At 37.9% G+C, this 17982-nt stretch overlaps 1 protein-coding gene and 1 long non-coding RNA gene across 9 annotated transcripts; both read right to left on the reverse strand.

Moving 5' to 3' along the window:
- Positions 1 to 5522: 5522 nt before the first annotated feature.
- LOC143453449 (5-oxoprolinase-like) lies at positions 5523 to 10756 on the reverse strand. Of its 7 annotated transcripts, none has more exons than XR_013115190.1 (5): positions 10542 to 10754; positions 10197 to 10346; positions 7744 to 7938; positions 7320 to 7428; positions 6066 to 7254 (listed from the first exon to the last, which is right to left on the reverse strand). XR_013115190.1 is itself a non-coding variant. In XM_076954787.1 (5 exons), the coding sequence occupies exons 1-3, from the start codon at positions 10619 to 10621 to the stop codon at positions 7928 to 7930; spliced, it is 207 nt and encodes a 68-aa protein (XP_076810902.1). In that variant the 5' UTR covers positions 10622 to 10756; the 3' UTR covers positions 6066 to 7254; positions 7320 to 7428; positions 7744 to 7927. The 7 variants fall into 7 exon arrangements, 3 of the variants coding, with proteins under 3 accessions (XP_076810901.1, XP_076810902.1, XP_076810900.1); XR_013115191.1 differs by having other exon boundaries at positions 10245 to 10346; positions 10542 to 10753; XR_013115192.1 differs by having other exon boundaries at positions 10245 to 10312; positions 10542 to 10751.
- A 3202-nt stretch (positions 10757 to 13958) lies between these two features.
- LOC143453451 (uncharacterized) lies at positions 13959 to 16382 on the reverse strand. 2 transcript variants are annotated; one of them, XR_013115195.1, is made up of 4 exons: positions 15555 to 16382; positions 15049 to 15233; positions 14328 to 14432; positions 13959 to 14047 (listed from the first exon to the last, which is right to left on the reverse strand). It is a non-coding gene; the product is annotated as an uncharacterized LOC143453451 (long non-coding RNA). The 2 variants fall into 2 exon arrangements; XR_013115196.1 differs by having other exon boundaries at positions 14974 to 15233.
- Between the last annotated feature and the right edge of the window lie 1600 nt (positions 16383 to 17982).

Here is a 17982-nt window from a genome sequence, read left to right on the forward strand (position 1 = left end):
AAAAATAGAATATAAATTTCATGCTTACAGTTAATACGAAATTTCATGTAGCAATCAATGCATTTAAGTGAATCGAAAGTCTGCATTTCAATCACCGCTAGGTGGAGAGATGGAGCAATCACGTAAGCGTATGAATTTATCTGCCAAACAATATACTAGCAGCATAGCCTGGTGCCCGTAGAAACCGTGAGTTTTGTGACTAATCTTTTATCTTGCGTTTGTTGCTGTTCCAGGATGCCATCGGTCATGATTTGAGATAAAAAATCGAAGGCAAAGACAAGAATATCAATGAACTTCGATTCAACACGCATCCTAGGCTACCAACAGCATTGAGCTACCATGAGCTGCGATCAGATTTAGTCGAAATTGTCCAATTGCCAAATGTGCTCAAGTACTAACGTGGTTTATTGCAGCGGCCTATGCAATTATATATACATGTATGACGATTATACGTGCTGCTGCCCCCACCAACACGTCTGTGCGCTTCGCGTCTATTCGAATTTGCCCAACTTCAACCTGTAAGTGTCCGGCAGATGCCATCCCAGAGAAGCTTGACTGACGGGATTCAGCTTAGCAAGGTTAAGAACCAATGATATAAAACAGGTTGATGCTAAATTCCAATGCTAAGTTAAGCTAAAATATGATTGGTTTTTGATATTTTTAATCTGTTAGCGCGTTACTCGAGTTATACAAAGACGGTTGAACAATTCCAGCCTCGAGATGACTTTCCTGCCTAACAATTATACGTTTGAGGACAAATCGTTTTAAGGAGGAAACTAAAACAAAACAATACATTAATGCCATGAATAATTAATTAATATAATAAAAATAAATGATTCTTGAATAAATGAAATAAAAATAAAATAAAATAAAAAAATAAATGAATAAATGATGCTTGATTCGAATACAAACAGCACACATACGCCTCTGTAAACAACTAAAAGAGAAGCTGTTAATATGAACTCGAGACTTAAACAAATTCTGAGCAAAAAGTCGCATCGAAGGCGCAGACCTAGAAATATCTTTTCAAGATTTTCTTTCAAGTCTCGAAATAATATCCGATACCAAATATCATTCGTGGGAAAGTATTCGCCAGTTGTTTATTGAAATGTTGTTTGTTGATGAAACTGCAATTGTCGCTTAATATTTGGAAACCTAAACAACTTTATGTGAAAGCGCCGTTTAGTATGTTACCAGGTGATTTCATAGCATCCGAGTTTAAACTGTATAAACCCCATTGCCCAACGCTTAGTTTATCGTTTGCGATTTCTGACATATTTGTGTATATTTTGTTGAATACTTCCGCTCACATCGCTCCGCTTTATAAACTCGTGCTAAAATGCGAGTAACCGCGCAGACAGAGATATTGAATCGTACGAACGTATTACGTCAGTCGTGTTAAAATGTAATTCGTTAGACTTGTTTTAATTGGTGAATGCTAAGTTTGTGTTTGTGTCATAATAATCGGAACCTGTACAGTTCCTACAATAAAGGATTGTTTCTGATAAACTGTATCTGTTAATCGTAATAGCTTTCGGCTAGTAACAGTAGTAACACGTTAAGGTTAGAGATTTCTAACCGCACGCAACCACGGAGTCAGATCATTAATTCGGCAGGTAAACTAAGACCGAATAGTATAAGATAAGCTGTGACCTCCGCATTTGATAAGCTGTGACCTCCGCAATGATATTTGGTATTGTTCCAGTGAACACGTGAAAGAATCTCTAAAGCTTGAGCTTTGTGGCTAACAATTTTCAAGGAAATATTCTCTCGACCGACGTACCCACTTCGTCACAAGCCAACCAGCCAAGCGTAAAGTATCTGAATATTTTGCACGAAACAGATTTATTATTGTTGAGCAAACTTTTAAGCATTTCATGTTTCAAATTAAAGTAAAAATTTTTGTCCTACAAATACGCCCATTAACATTTTGCTGCATTCACATTGATCATAATATTAGCAGTGTCTTTCGCAGGCATAATTGGGTGTGTGGGCAGAACTTGCGTATACCTGGTTTGTGCTTCTGCGATATTTACAAATCTACTATGTGTAAGCGTATTAAGCAAACAAATAATCGATCGTTGCATGGTTAAGATAACAATAGAATTTAGCAATAGCCACAAGTGCCTTACATAATTAAATAAAATCTGAATTACAGCCCATCATTTACAACATACTGAAGAAATTTACTGTCCTTGGACAATTATCTTGAAATGGAAATTGCAGCATGAAAAAAAGTTTTTAACGTCATAAAGACGATTATGTGGAAGCAACTTTCAACTCTGGTGGCGGCCATCTTCCACGTCACAGTCACGAGAATTGAATTGAAATAAGTCAGTCGTGCAATATTTAAAACTACTCACAATCCAGCTAAATTTTTCGACCTTATTTGGAAACGAATAAGTTAATCTCAGTCAGCAAAATAAAGCTTCTAATCCAGCCGGGTTTTTGGGAAATTTTGCTCAGCAAATCTTTTATGCAACAAATCGTTTCCGATTTAGCCAACAAGTCAAGCGTCACGCAGCGGGATAATTTGCACGAAACCGATTCAAAGCAGCCAAGCACTTATCTAAGCATTTGATGCAAAGTTAAGTTTGTTTGCTGGTAACTCTACGTCATACACCTCTGCTCATTCACATATAATAACATTACTGTAATAACAATAATGTCTATATAGCGACATGTTTCGGCAAAATTGTCGTTCAAAAAGTTAAACATATATGACACAGAGATAACACTGGTCTGCATGAAAATTTTATTTTGTATGATGCCAACGTTTTATAGCTAATTTTGGTGCGCTGATTTCAAAAATGCCATCTTTTTTTGGCTCTCACATCAGGTTTTAAAGTTACGGTCGAAAAACCGCATAATTTTTCGCTTTTACGTTTAACTATACCCACTTTTTTATCAAAAGGATATAATTTATCACATAAATTATTTTATCACAACGAGCTACGTATGTGCATCAAAGCTACGTATGTGGTACCATAAAAAACTCAAGAGCCTCCCCTTAGGCGTCCCTACGGTATGTAGGGAGCAAAAAAAACATCGCAATGACTATTATTTTTGTATGGTGTGTTAAGGGGTTTTACAGAAGAAACAAATCCAATATCAAGTACCCTAATTTAAAGTCAGCATTGAGGCCTGTACCACATTGTGATGAAATTCCTGTGCCGAATCCTCTTACAGAGATGCAAAGCTCCTCAGAATCTGAAAGAAGTGCAGGTGATGGAGAGCACTATCAGGAAGGAATAAACGATGACTCTCCAAAGCTGTTTTCACAAACTCAGCTGAATGATCTCACAAGAGAGTTATATCTTTCAAAAGAATATGCACAACTTCTAGCATCAAGATTAAAGGAAAAGAATCTTCTAGAAAAGGGAACAAGTTTTGCGTGGTTTCGCCACAGAAAGAAAAAAATTACAGAATTTTTTAGTAAAGAAAATACTCTGGTTTTTGGAAGAATGTTCAGGGTTTAGTTGAAACATTTAGGATATCATATTCAGCAGAACATTGGAGACTGTTCATAGATTCTTGGAAGACGAGCATGAAAGCTGTGTTGTGGTACAATGGGCAAACTGTGCCATCAGTACCTGTTGCACGTTTTACTGTGATGTCAGAAACGTATGAAGACATAGAAATTCTGTTGCAAATGATAAAGTACCAAGAGTATAACTGGTTGATATGTGCTGATTTAAAAGTCGTAGCTCTCATACTATACTACACTAAATTTCCCTGTTTTCTTTATCTCTGGGACAGTAGAGCGGATACTTCCCACTTTAGTCGGAAATTGTGGCCAGCAAGAGATGAGTTTCTGCCTAGATCTAAGAATGTGAAGGCACATCCTCTTGTTGCTCCAGCAAAAGTTTTTTTTACCGCCCTTGCACATCAAGTTTGAGTGCATGAAAAACTTTGTGAAAGGTATGGACAAATACGGAGAAGGATTTAGGTACTTGCAAGAAAAGTTTTCGTCTTTATCCGAAGCTAAGCTGCAAGCAGGTATTTTCACTGGACCTCAAATCAGAGAACTGTTGAAGGATAAAGATTTCGAAAAAAAAGTCTATAACGGAATTGCAAGCCTGGAAGGGGTTAAAAGCTGTTATCCAGCAGTTCCATGGAAATAACGGAGCCTCCAATTACAAACAGCTTATTACAGATATGCTCGATGCTATACAAAAACTTGGGGTACGTTTAGTGGGACGTTTAGTGAGGAACAAGGTGAACGTTTTCACCGGGAGATAATGGTGATGGAGGAACGCTATCAGGGTAAGTGGAATGTCATCATGATTGCTGACTACTGCTGGTGTCTTAAAAGTGAAGACTCTACTAAATATGTGAGAAAATCAGGTAGACGCGCATTTTCAATAAAATAGATACCGAGGTAGTGAACCGCTGTGCTTTCAATAATAACCATTTTACCGGATTATATCGTTATTGCTGTCATATTTCAAAAATCTTTATTGTTAATTATCATAAGAAGACAAAGATGTTTAAAAATTCTGTGCAAACTGTGAATTTTTTCGAGTCAAGCTTGTACATTATTTGCGATTATTCACCAAAAACGCTATATGACGTGTAACAGTTATCTCAAAAACCTGATGTGCTAGAATAAAACGGACCACAGATTTGGAATCAGCGCCCCAAAATTAGCTATATTTGCATGTTTTTAGTGAAGAAAAAATTTTGAAGTTGAAAAATGCAGGCCAGTGTAATAGTTCTAAGAGTATATTCTACCGGGAAAAAAAGGGAGCAACAAACTTCCATTTTAAAATTAGTCCTACTGAGGTAATAAAGACAGACCCTTTCGCTAGATTCAATACTGAAGAAATTAAATCACTCACCACAACTTGGTCCCAGTTGCAATAAAGTCGAATTTACCGGAGTCGCGAACTGAAGGGGAATGATAAAGTAGTGACTGGCGTATTCTGCTACATTACTTCTAACATAATTCTAGAAACTAATTCACTGCTAATTTATGTAATGAACTACTCATATACACTTCGTGAGCACGCACAGTGGCTGTTGTTAAAAATTCTTGTCCGCCTAAATAAGTTTGAAACCTAAATAGGAGTCATTGGAATGCGTTTCCAAATATTAAACTAAATTCTGGCGAAACCTTTGGTTAAAACCGTTAAATACTTGCAAAATAATTGAAGTGAAGAAGGCGCCGACCCAAACGCTTCGCTTGATTTCTCACGCTTGCATAGATTGTCTGCTGGCAAAGGTTGTCTGCTGGCTTAACTCAGATTATTATTTTTATTGCGGCGCTTTAGGTCATCACGTCGGGCGCGTTGGCGTTGGTTAACTCAATGTTTTAAGTAAACGGCGATAGCTGTTACGTAATGCTCCATGACGTAATTATGACCTTAACAATATGCTCGCGATGTTCCACCTTCGCTTGTGCTCAACTTTAACAAGGGATGGGTAGCTTTGATTTAAAAAGCTATCTTATGCCTACTTGTGGCAAATATCAAATTATCTTGCACTCGCATGATGTCGCTTTTCTATTCACCATCCTTCAATCATGTTTGACCGGGTTTTAATCAGCATTTGTGACGAAACCAACGATACATTTTGAAATATTTTGTGAAGCAAAATGGTCAGAACTTTCGTAATATCTGTCTCATCCGCGTAACACCGGTTCCTACATCGCCGCTTTTTCATCTTCCAAGATTATCAAATAATTCATCACAAACTGGTTGTAAGTGGGTACACGGGGAATCCCCCTTACCTTCAGCTCCATAGGGTTGGAAAACCCTCCTTTCGCTCAACACTGACAGGGTTAAGTTTTTTTCGAAAGAGAATCTTCTTCAGACCAGACATGCATCACCACGCAAAGAAGAAGGTCGGTTGCAGCTATACACGCATACTGTGCATACATGGAATACTTGTGCGCATGCGCAACATGTTCCAGCTGTTCTCTGGACTTCCGCTTTGCTTTAAAAACTTTCAGGCTGTTTCCGTCTTTCAAAGCCATATTTATCGCCACTGATTCGATGAGTTTTGTCACGTGTACGTTACTTTGTCCTATTTCATCGATTTATTCTGGCTAATCTAGGCAAATATTTAGGAATCAACACAACTTTTATTACGTAATAGTAGGTAATGTTAAAACGTATTGTTATCTAACGATATTACTCTTTGCTTTGTATAGAATAATCATTATTACAAAAACCACAGAAACCAACCATTGTTTTGCTTCGTGTACAAGCGATTACTTAACACCAGCGCAGCAAATAATATAAGATCTTCACATAAAAGATAGGAATAATTGTGAAACATGAAACATATTTTTACCTTGTGGGCCGTGTATAATCAGTATCTACTGTAACTTCCCAGATTTCAAAAATGGATTCTTAGAAAAGATGCTGACTCGAAACTTTCCTGCGTCGTTCTCCGCATCAGGCTTGTATGTGGAGTAAGGACGAGATTGCGATTTCTCCAATGCTGGGCTGCAAGGTCACTCACAAGTAGTCGAGAAGCTTCAACAACACGCATCAGGTCGCACGGAGCTGGATTTTGTGTCTGGCTGGTGTTGGGATAAGCTGCATTTCGCTTTCAGTGAATTATCTCGCAAAATTGTTTCAAAATTAAAACTTGTAGAAGCAGTGCTGGGACTGATGCACGTGACAAGGTTTGAAAGGGCGACAGCCAATAATATGACCAGATGTCCTTTGAAACTACACCGCGGTTATTTTGCGAGTGAGGCAAAAAATATTTTCTAAGAGTGCATCAGAATACGGCTTAAAAATATAAAGTTTTGACAAAATTCAGTAACTTTAAAAAATCAAAACAATTGCTTAATAGTCAGTGCCCAGGAGAAGCTGGAAGTTCTTGAGGACGACCGCATATCTGGATATCGGGGTCGAGTAGGAACCAATTGTGTGAATGTGGACGTGGATAGGGGCGAGGCAGCCCCGGTTAAGAGGGATGTCGTAGCCCACCATGCACCTGAGGCAGTAGATGATGGCAGACTTGCTGATCGCTCTCGGCGCGTTCTAGTTGTTTATCACCATAGGGGATATCCCTTCGAAATCGAATGTCGCGCTGCCCTCCTGCGAGTCGATCTCCACCCGGGGGTTGATCACTGATCCGTCGTCCATCTTGTCCGACGCGTGGAGTACGCCGACGATTGTCATGGAGATGTCGCGCAGTAGATTTCTAATCGGGACCTCGGCGTGGTGTGTGTGCCATGTAAGCTTGGAGCACTTCCAACACGTAACTCGATATAAGCTCCTGGACCAGGTGGAAACCCTAAACAGAAAGCTTCGTTGGAATAACTGTGATTGATACAGTTGTGACGTCACAAAGACACTTACCTTCTGGTTAGCAGCAACTAGCGACCTCAAGTCGGCCAGGTTGCCATGGAGATTGCGGGTCCCGCTGCAACGAGGAAAATCCCCGGGAGCATGAGAATCGCAGTTACTTCTGTGAGGTCACAAGTAAAAACAAGTTCAACAGTGTTTAAAGATAATTCTGACTTATTAGAAAACCAGAAACAAATTCATCGTTTCACTAAACGACTACCATGAAACTTTTCAGCATCATATGATACGATAAAGCACGTCATTCACAACATTATCACAATCACAACCCATCATAAATCACAATCTTCGCATAATGTTTCAGTAGTGGTTGGTTAACACAAACACCATTGTTAAACAACAACAATGAAATGTTTCAAACATCATATGATAAACTTTGTGATTAGATCTATAACATTTATCACATGGTCATACTCACGGTGAGATCAGGAAGATGAACTCCTTCGACACATGGATGATTGGAGAGAATACAATCTCCCTTATTGATATCTATCGCCCACATCTGGTACTGCACACCATCCTGCATGGCCCCTAGGTGGACTGGGATGTGACGAGCGTTGGAAACAAGACCACCATCATGTCCGAAAAAAGCGCACGAGAAGTCAAGTAGCTCCTGTCGGTTCATGTAATGTTACACAAAGAACAATGAGTGTTTTCACGACACAGAATGATCATAATAGAATTACAGCTGCTCAGTTATCAAGAACATATTTGCACAAGCAAGTCTGGCAATATACACAAGACTATACAGGACTTTCAACAGCTGAACCACAGATAAAATGTCAAGGGCCGAGAAATCTTGGTGCAATAAATTCGCAGAAATTAAACCAAACAAGTAAAAGCAGTTTTGGACGATTATCTAGACCAGTGATGCACACAGCAGTCTCCAGCTTAAGTACGCAACTTAAATCTGGTCGGTTTGTGCGTAGTTTGCAATGTTTTTGTTATTTCTTCCCTTGAAGTGTGCACAGTGACAGAACTACACATCGCAATCAACCCTTTTAAGCCGTAACAATTACACAAGTATAATTTAGTCTGCTGGGTTTACGGTTATGACAACAAATGCACAGCTTGGTCCTTGAGATGAACTTTTTAATTTAGATTAGTAAAGTAGGCCTAAGTATCAAACTTGTAATCGCGAATAAGTTACCAGGTCAGTGGATTCAAATCTGCATGCACTATATACAACGCTTGCATGAGATGGGTGCAGTAGTGAGCTAGCCTGCAGTAAAATTGTACAAGTTTTTGCAGATGAAATGATTGTGTTAGGTGGTGAGTATAATTGCACAGTAGCTTACTCCTAGTAATCCTGTACTTTTAACTGCGCATGATGTCAAGCATTTAAGTCAGTGTTTCTCAAACTTTTTGCGATCGCGTACCACTCATTCGTTTTTTTGCTACACTGCGTACCACCTGGCTCCTGAATGACTTATTTTACTCAAATGTACCGGTATTTATTAGTTATTACCGTTATTACTATACCATAAATCCAATGAATAGCAAGAAAACACAATTTAATTTGATAGATGCAACTGTTTCTTCTGCACAAGCTTGTCTATCCGGGGCAACACATTATTCACAGCACATCGAAAATCATGTTCAGCGGTACGCGGTACCACTTAAAAAGCTCTCGCGTACCGCTAGTGGTACGCTTACCACAGTTTGAGAACCACTGATTTAAGTAAATCTCAGAGATTAGAAGTTATCACCGGGTTGAGGGAGCCAGCTCCTCCGAGTAAGTAAAGTTTTGCTCGGAAGGACGAAGTGAGTGAAGACATTATTCCAAAGGTTTAGAAGAATCATCAAGAAGTTATTCGAAAATGATCTGCTTTGATGTCTGAAGAGACCAAAACAAAACAATTTCAAGCATCTGTTGGTCAATTTTCTGAACTGGAGGATATGTTGTATGTTTGGATTGATAGCAAGCGTCGCACAAGCCTTCCACTTCCGCCCTCATTGGCCGTTTTTAAAGCAATACAAATCGCTGAACAGCTATTGATATCAGAGGATGACTTGAAAGCTTCATGACAGTGGCCGATTCCGATAAGTCGTGGATTGCAGAAAATTCTTCTCCACGATGAGAAGATCCCGAGAATGTTTATAACATGGAGCAAACTGGGTTATTTTTTCAGCTCTTGCTCATGCCATCTGAAGATGTCAGCACTACCCGAGGAAAAAGAAAGCTAAAGAACGAGTGTCACTGGTTGCTTGCACAAATGCCACAGGAACGCATAAAGTTCCTTGTACATTGATTGGGAAACCAAAATTTCCGGCTTGTGTCAAGAATCGAGAATGGCCTCTAAAGTACTAAGTCAGGGTAAAGCATGGATGGACGTTGACAAGTGTTGGAAATGGTTTAATAAAGTTTTTCATCCTGAAATGAAGAAGAGAACAGGACGCCGGGTTCTCCTGTAGATGGACACTGGCCCTGGTCATTCTTCTGCTTTTGAGAGAAACAACGTCAAGGTGGCATTTTCCCTTCCAACTGCACTAGCTGGAAGCAACCATGCGATATGGGTATAATTGCAGCACTAAAGAAAAGTTGAGATATTTGTATGTTAAGGACGTTCTTAGCCTTTATGAGCTAAAAGAGACTTTGAAGTTACGCAAACAAGAGCAAGCAAAAAGGTTACCCAGAGGGGCAGCGGGTGTTGCTTATGGCAACCATCATCTGCTAGATGCAGCGAATTACGTCAACTATGCATGCGATGCGATATCAGAATCAGCGATAGAAAACGTGTTTAAAAGGGCTGAATTATTTCCATTAGAAGGTGGCGTTGTTGATGGATGAAATCTGATATGATCTTATGTCCAGGATACGAGAACTAGATATGAAAAAACTGTTTAATTTTTCGACATGTGGTGGCTTACCACTCGATGTCACTAGAGCATGATCTTCAATCCCAGAAAGTTCGATACCTCCAACTCTGCCCCCGTCGTTGATGATGTCACGTCCTGGACTGGCAAAACCAAATCCTTTCTTGTATCTGCAGATGCGTGAATGAGTTTGATGTTAGTGACCTAAATAATAATGTTTGAATAATCTAAAAATTTGAATGCTAAGTTTTAATAAAACGACAGCGTAGCTGTTGCATAGTAATTGGTTGTGAACATTCTATAAATATCATTCGACAACAACTTATACATGGATGAGGTTCTTTGCAACTAAATGTGGAAAATACTTCAAAGTGCATCAGTGTTGATCTTAGCACCCACCTGGCTTGGACAGTCCGCAAAAAGTCACCAAACTTTGATGCGACAAAATCTAAGTTTTTCACCGTGGAAGGCTGACACATGAGGGCGCAGTCAGTCCGCTCATACCTCGGATTCAAATAAAGATCGGTTTTGATGCTTTTAGGGGAAACCCTGATCTGATAATGCTTGCACACACTCGACTATAAGCTCATCAATAGTGACATCTAGTGCAGATATGGGCTCTGTGATCAAAATGCAACGAAATTGTTCTCAAAAGATTTATATCAAACAAATCAGAAAAGAACAAATTATTAGGTAATTGCAATCATCCAATTTACCAATACGAGATTATCAATTAACATATGTATATTGAGATGTTTATATGACATTTTATTATCCAACCATTACAGCGAGATGATGATTTAAACTGTGATAATACACTGCGATGTAACAAATTGGTAATAATAAAGTAAAATAACTGTCGCAAACTGTTAATTAAAAAAAAAGTCACCCAAATGAATTAAATAAGTAAAAACATTCGGAAAAGACGTAACTATTTAATCTTGTTTAAATAAGAGACAGCCTTTGTTGTAGAGAGAAGAGATTGTCAAGTTGCCTGAGCTACCGCAAAACTAGCACTAAATACACATGGACCACGAACGGAATGGCAAATTTTTTGTGCCAATTCGCCGTGAAAAATATCGGCTTCGTGTGCTCAGGGATGAAAACCTGATGTGTGGTTGGAAATAATGCAGCCATACCACATAATGTTGTCTGATATAATCAGGTAATTTCATATGATATAATACCAACTAAACAAATGATTGTTGGTAACCACATAAATTACCACATCGGCAACTAAATTGCCAAATAACCACATAGCTGGTAAATTAGGTAACCACATAATGGTGGTGGTCCCAGCATAAATCGCAAACTTCTGATAATGTTTTAGTAGCGGTTGGTTAACATAAACACCGTTGTGAAACAACCATGAAATTTTTGAACATCGTATGACAAAATTCATGTTCAGATCTATAACATTTATCACATCACCAAGCAAATCACATGATCATACTCACGAGATTGATCAGGAAGATGAACTCCTCCAGTACATGGATGGTTGGAGAGGATGCAATCTCCTTCATTGATATCTATCGCCCTCATCTGGTACTGCACGGCATCCTGCATGGCCCCCAGGTGGCCTAGGATGTGAGAAGCGTTGGAAACAAGACAACCATCATGTCCGAAAAGAGCGCACGAGAAGTCAAGTCGTTCCTGTCGATTCATGTAATGTTACACAATAAACAATGAGTGTTCTAATGACACAGAATGAACATAATAGAATTACACCTACTCAGCTATCAACAACGTATTTACACAAGCAAGTCTTGCAATATACAAAGACTAGACAGGACTTTCAACGACTGAACCACAGATAAAATGTCAAGGGCTGAGAAGTCTTGGTGCAATAAATTCGCAGAAATTATAACAAACAAGTAAAAGCACTGTTGGACGATTATCTAGACCAGTAATGTATAAATAACAAACATGTATAAATATGACGAGTTCAAGCCAGACAAATACCTTAATGTTAGTGGATATTGCTGTCCGTTGTAGAATCCTACCCATCTGTTCTGCAATGCTCATGAACCTTTGATGTCAAAGGTCAGAGGTTATAATATATTGATAAGATCAGTGATCCCAGTATAGCACATAACCCATAAAAGTTAATTGGGAATGACAAAAAACCAGCTACCCCAATAATAATTGTATGCATTTGGTATTCAATTTCCCAGTTATTGTCTTTTGGGTAAATTGTCAGTCATAAAAATCGCTTCGAGAAATTCAGTCCACCAAATAACACTTAACAATAACAAATACCACCTATTTAAAATAACGGAGAATGACAAAGAACCCAACCACACCTTACAACTACCACAATGGTCATTGCATGCATTTGATATTCAATTTTCCAGTTATTGTCAGTTATAAAACTTGCTTCCAAAAACTGTATCTACGAAATAACACTGACCTGTGTGAAAATATAGAGAGTTGGATGGCGTCCAATTCCTTGCCAATATGCTTCGGCTTTCCCTTCCCTATCATGATGGTGACATCACCTGAATAAGCGAATTTTCACAAAATTACAATTTCTAATCGCGGCAAGCTACAATGATGTTGTCAGTCTATCATGTAACAAAAAGACAACCCTCAACACAATCTAAAGTGATGTTACCATGATGTCATAATGCAATACATAGTCATACGCAACCATGATGTCATACCGCAATACCTTTCTTAGTCATCTTTCCCTTGCAGTCAGGTTCCACCAAGATTGTGCTGATTTTGTGGGAGATAATCGCTGGACCGTGAATCACCTGACAGATCCTCTATGAAAGTCACAAAGTCACAATATTTTACAAAAGGTAAAGATAAAATATCTCAAAAAGATCGAAAGAAAACAAGATACTCAATACTATAATATACAGTCGAAATCGGTTAATCGCATATCGGTTAAAGGCATAAATCGCTTAATAGCATTGCATTGCATAATCCCAAACCATTCCCATTCACTTGTGAAGAAAATTCAACGGTTAATCGCATAAGGGTTAATCGCATAAATCGGTTAATCGAATAGGTTTTCTTGATTGATTTGTAGACTTGTATCACTTAACCGCATATTTCCTTTGATGAAGTGTTAAGTCGCTGAAGATTATCCTCACCAATAAAAAAAAATCATCGTCAGATCTCTCGCAAGGCTATAGAGACAGTAGCACGTAAATGATTTGAACAATAAAGTAAAACTTCACGAAAAAAAGCCTTCTCTACAGTGATTATGAACCACAAAACTAAGTTTCATTTAAGGATTGTTACGGATCGTTACATCACAATAGAACAACAAGACTAATTTTTATTTAAGCATTGTTACGTCGCAAAGCGCAAACCACTGCAAAAACGTAGAATACCTGTACTGTACTGCAGCCTACGTATACGATATAAAATGCCAGGAAATAGTAAGCCAGCAAAGCGAAAAGATTTATGTCTGTCCGATAGAATCCTTGTTATTGAAAAATTTTTTGTGTCGAAATCGAAAAGAAGGAAGCTCACTTGTTGCATCATAATGCATTGTGTCATTCCAAAAATCGGCGGAGGAGCAAGAATGCGTGCGCCGGTGTTTAAAAGAGAATAACGGAGAAAATGTAGGAACACATACACCGATTAATCGCATAAAAAAGCTTGGAAAATTGACTATGCGATTAACTGATTTCGACTGTATACACAAAAATATAACGAAGCATGTAGACTCCAAACAACACATACTACCACATATCGGCACATTGAAATAAAAGACACACTTTGTTCTGTTGTTGACATTAACAGGAAAATTTGTGTCATTGTTGAAATTTTGTCTTAATTTAAGATTTCAAAATAAAATACCTGCGGCGCTTGTATGGTGACACCAGCTGTAGTAGACTTGAACGCATGCTCATATTCCCCGTCGTATCGACTTACATCTGTTGATGTTCCTGTGTAAATAGTTTCATAAATTTCATCACAATTTAAGTATTTGCATGTCACAAAATCATTCTTTATTACAGAACAAAGAACTTGTCAGGAGATTCACAAATTCTATAAACAAGTGTCCGGCCACACGGCCACAACACCAAGCACTGGAATAAATGGTTGGGATACCACGAAGACAACACAAGGACATAACTTACGTAATCTTATTAATATTTATCTAGCTTGTGCATGCATGCAACGTACATGCTCATACTGATACTGGATATATTAGCGGCACCATACCTCTCATGTTGTACCCAAATGCTATGTTGGTCTTCAAATGACGTCATAGCGTACCACATAACGCCACCTGCTGGGCCGGATAATATTGTTCTACTTTCATTGAACCTGAGCATAGAGGAGTGTGAGATGTTATATTTTATATCAGAAGATGTAATCCCAGGATGGGCAACAGTTTTGAACTCATGGGTTGCTTTGGGTGTTGAGTTTGTACAGGCAGGCACAACCATATGCACAAATGATGTCAAAATTAGATTGAGTCCTCACTTGTTTCTATTTCTAGCTACAACAGCATGAAACAAATAAACTACTATAATTACATACAGAAGTGAGGCCTACTTGAGCTCTAGTCAGACACTAGCTTAATCAGATCAAGTCAAGTTTTGTAATTTTTGTTTTTGCTTATTTTATAGTTTTCTATGGTTTTAAATATTTAATGAAGGATGAGTTTATTACCACTTTTTACTTTGATTTAAAGCAGCGGTTCTTAACCTTTTTGATCTGCTTTCCCATTAAAGCCAACCAAAAAACTCAAATTTCCACTTACCGATTTTCTAGTTTTCAGTTAGTTTTAGTACAGTGAATACGCTTAAGTATTTAAAACCATAGAAACTATAAAATAAGCAAAGACGAAAAATACAAAACCCACATTTAGCGTCACCAGTGGGTAGTAGCTTAATACAACTGCATTGTCAACTGGAAACATCAGAGTTGATCAGCTTACGAGGTCGAATAATTCCAGTCTGGACTAATTTCCAATGTAAAGAAGATCTCTCCAACCCTTAGTGAGAGCAAGTGCCATTCTTTCACCTTTCCTCTCAAGGAGAGCGTTTGTGGCGACCGTCGTTCCAATCCGGATGAAATCGATCTTACTTGAGTCGAATGATTCGATCATCATAATTTTAAACTCTTTAAAACAAAATTAAACTATGTATACATAATTAGGCAGTCTATCGAATTAAACAACAATTCTTAGCAGTAGTTTTCGCCAAGTCGACAAATGGTTAAACTTGAGGAAATGAAGGGAAGCTAAGTTTAATTAGAGACAAAATTACGGGCATATTTGTAATTAAACACCAGCCTTGAAATCAAACTACTTTTCATAATAATCTTTTTAGCCATGTCAACGAAGCAAATTAGTAAACTTGAAACAACTATGAGACATAAAATCATCAATAAAATTATGATAAACTTTACCATATTGGCTGTATGTTTATTTTTGTCACAAACCTCTTCCATAATCCTTCAAATTCCTTCCCCTTGTGTTTACTTTTCTGATTCAAAATTTGTTTCTTCTTAGAACTTACTCAGCATTTATCATGTTAAGTGTTTCCTAAAATCTAAGCATAGTGTCGGAGTGCGTCCATTCTTTTCTTTCATGCCATAATAAAAGGCACTTGCAAGGCTGCCTGTAGAGTTAGGCCGATACAAACCCAAACTAGAATAGATTCGCTGAATATCATCTGCATTCAGGTGAACACAAATACTAGGCTAACGATATCGAAACTGACTACAAAATTATTATATTTCCTATATTTATATTTTCCAGGCTAAACAAACCAGGGTCAACATTTTTCATACAGCCAGTGTATACATATTCTTATACAGCCTACTGAAGGCCCTTTACTTAAAAATTTTGCTTTTCAAATATTATTCTTTTGAAACCAAACAATTCTTCAGCAACTACACTGGAAAAAAGTGACCGTCATTAGGCCTAGTCCAAAATTTTTATCATTGTCTAATAAGACGCCGATTTCGTTGAAAAAACACTGCCCATACTTTATGTTGGTCCACGTACCCATAAATCTGCCTACATACAGTTTGCAACGCCTTTTTATGGCTGACCAGGCTACGTCCCACCGATGCAATGGAAACAATGTTGGTTAACTAAAACCCAGTGTACGATGTGATTGGCATTTACTTCGTTATAAGTGAAAGACTAGTGGCTTAATCTCATTCGTGTCATGTAATATATGGAACCACTTGACACAGTCAGAGTTATTGACCTAATAGTTGCTCATATTGCGATAAATATCACATTAATATTGAGATGGTGACATTTCGTCACTGTTTAAAATCTTTCTCATTCGTGCAATGCCGTAAGTTTATAAACGTTTCCACTAAATGCAAGGTTGAACAAGGTCAAAACAACTTAAAAGTACTCCTGTGTAAGTACAGTAGGCGGACATTTTTTACAAATTTCATTACCCAAAATTCTTTCCTCGAAATATAAAGAGGTTTCTTTTTAATAATCTTGGAATGCCAACGCGCACAAGTGCTACGATTATTTGATTCACTTTTCAAATACAAATACGACATTTATGCTAACAATCACAACAAATATGTTCAAAATAACCTAATATTAAGCTAAAATATGTGGTTCCTAACTATATACAGTAATAACAAATGTTCTGTACTTTGTTAGAACAAATTCAAACAGAAATAAAATCAAATAAACCTACTAAAATCACAATTTTACAAGGATAAATCACTAAAATCAATTATTTGAGGAATTAAAAGTTTACTGTTCAACTTATAACATGAAAAACCTGTGGCCTCACAATATGTGAATATTTAATTTCAAACAGTTCATTTTGGAAATTTCGTAGCGTAAGTATTTAAGACCTCGTCCTCTGGAATCACTACATACTTTCTAACAAGAGACACCTACATAGTTTCACACAACATTACCAATTCTAGTCTCCCAAAATCAGGAAGGCCATGTTGAACATATGTAGCAACAAAACACCGAATGTTATATTTTACACCATCAATTTCTATCCATCGAATGTACGAACGATTGTGTGACACTGAGAAATGTCAGCACATCGGCAGAAAAATTGTTAAACAGATGAACTTTTGGTCCCAGAGTATACTTGGACGCAAATAAATTTTCGTATTGCAACAGCATACAGAGGTGACGTTGATGCTTTTCCGCCAAAAACTTTTGGGTGTTTTTAAAGGAAGCTCTGCTAGTTAAAGACTTGAATAAAGAGTACTTCGCCTCAAACCGCATGCCCCATGTTCTTGCAGATGAACTAAGGGTTTCTATATCCGGTGGCACATGAGTCAGATAATGTTGTTTTGGGATGATGTTAACACTTGGAAACGCTAATTTAAAGAGCTGGAGATAAGAAGAAATCAACAAACGCAAATAAGGTCAAGGTGTGATGGGCAATGTTCGGAGACAAAGGAATATTGATAATTTTCAGCAAAGCTAAAAAGCACTGGTAAGTGTCACAAAGAAAATCAATGAACTCACTAAGTACAAAGGGAAGCATTCTTGCCAGTAGTAGCATTTAAGGCAAAGTAAAATCTCTCAAGATAAAGTCTTCATCCCATGTTTTTGTTTTTATTTCCTCTGCCGTTGCCAAGCAATGACGACACTTCCTGAAGGCGAAACCGACCCCTTGTTTCGTCCCCATTACTTGATGGGCTGCTGGCGTGTCAGCTAAAATGGCTGCCAACGATTCTTTGATATTTATAGATTCGTTATTTGGAGTAACGACCTCAAAACCTGCTGCAGAAATCTCACATCTCATCGTATAACTTTTGCAAAACCACATCTATACCATACTTGATAATATCTGAAGTTTTTGCAATGGCTGGAAGATTAATCCCGAAATACTTTGATCGATGGCTTGGTGGTAAATTACAA

The sequence above is a fragment of the Clavelina lepadiformis genome, chromosome 4 (assembly GCF_947623445.1).
Source record: "Clavelina lepadiformis chromosome 4, kaClaLepa1.1, whole genome shotgun sequence".
Lineage (NCBI taxonomy): Eukaryota > Metazoa > Chordata > Ascidiacea > Aplousobranchia > Clavelinidae > Clavelina > Clavelina lepadiformis.

Excerpts from the sequence above, each read along its gene's own strand:
- LOC143453449 (XM_076954786.1), bottom strand. The coding sequence starts at position 7,950 with ATGAACCGACAGGAGCTACTTGACTTCTCGTGCGCTTTTTTCGGACAT.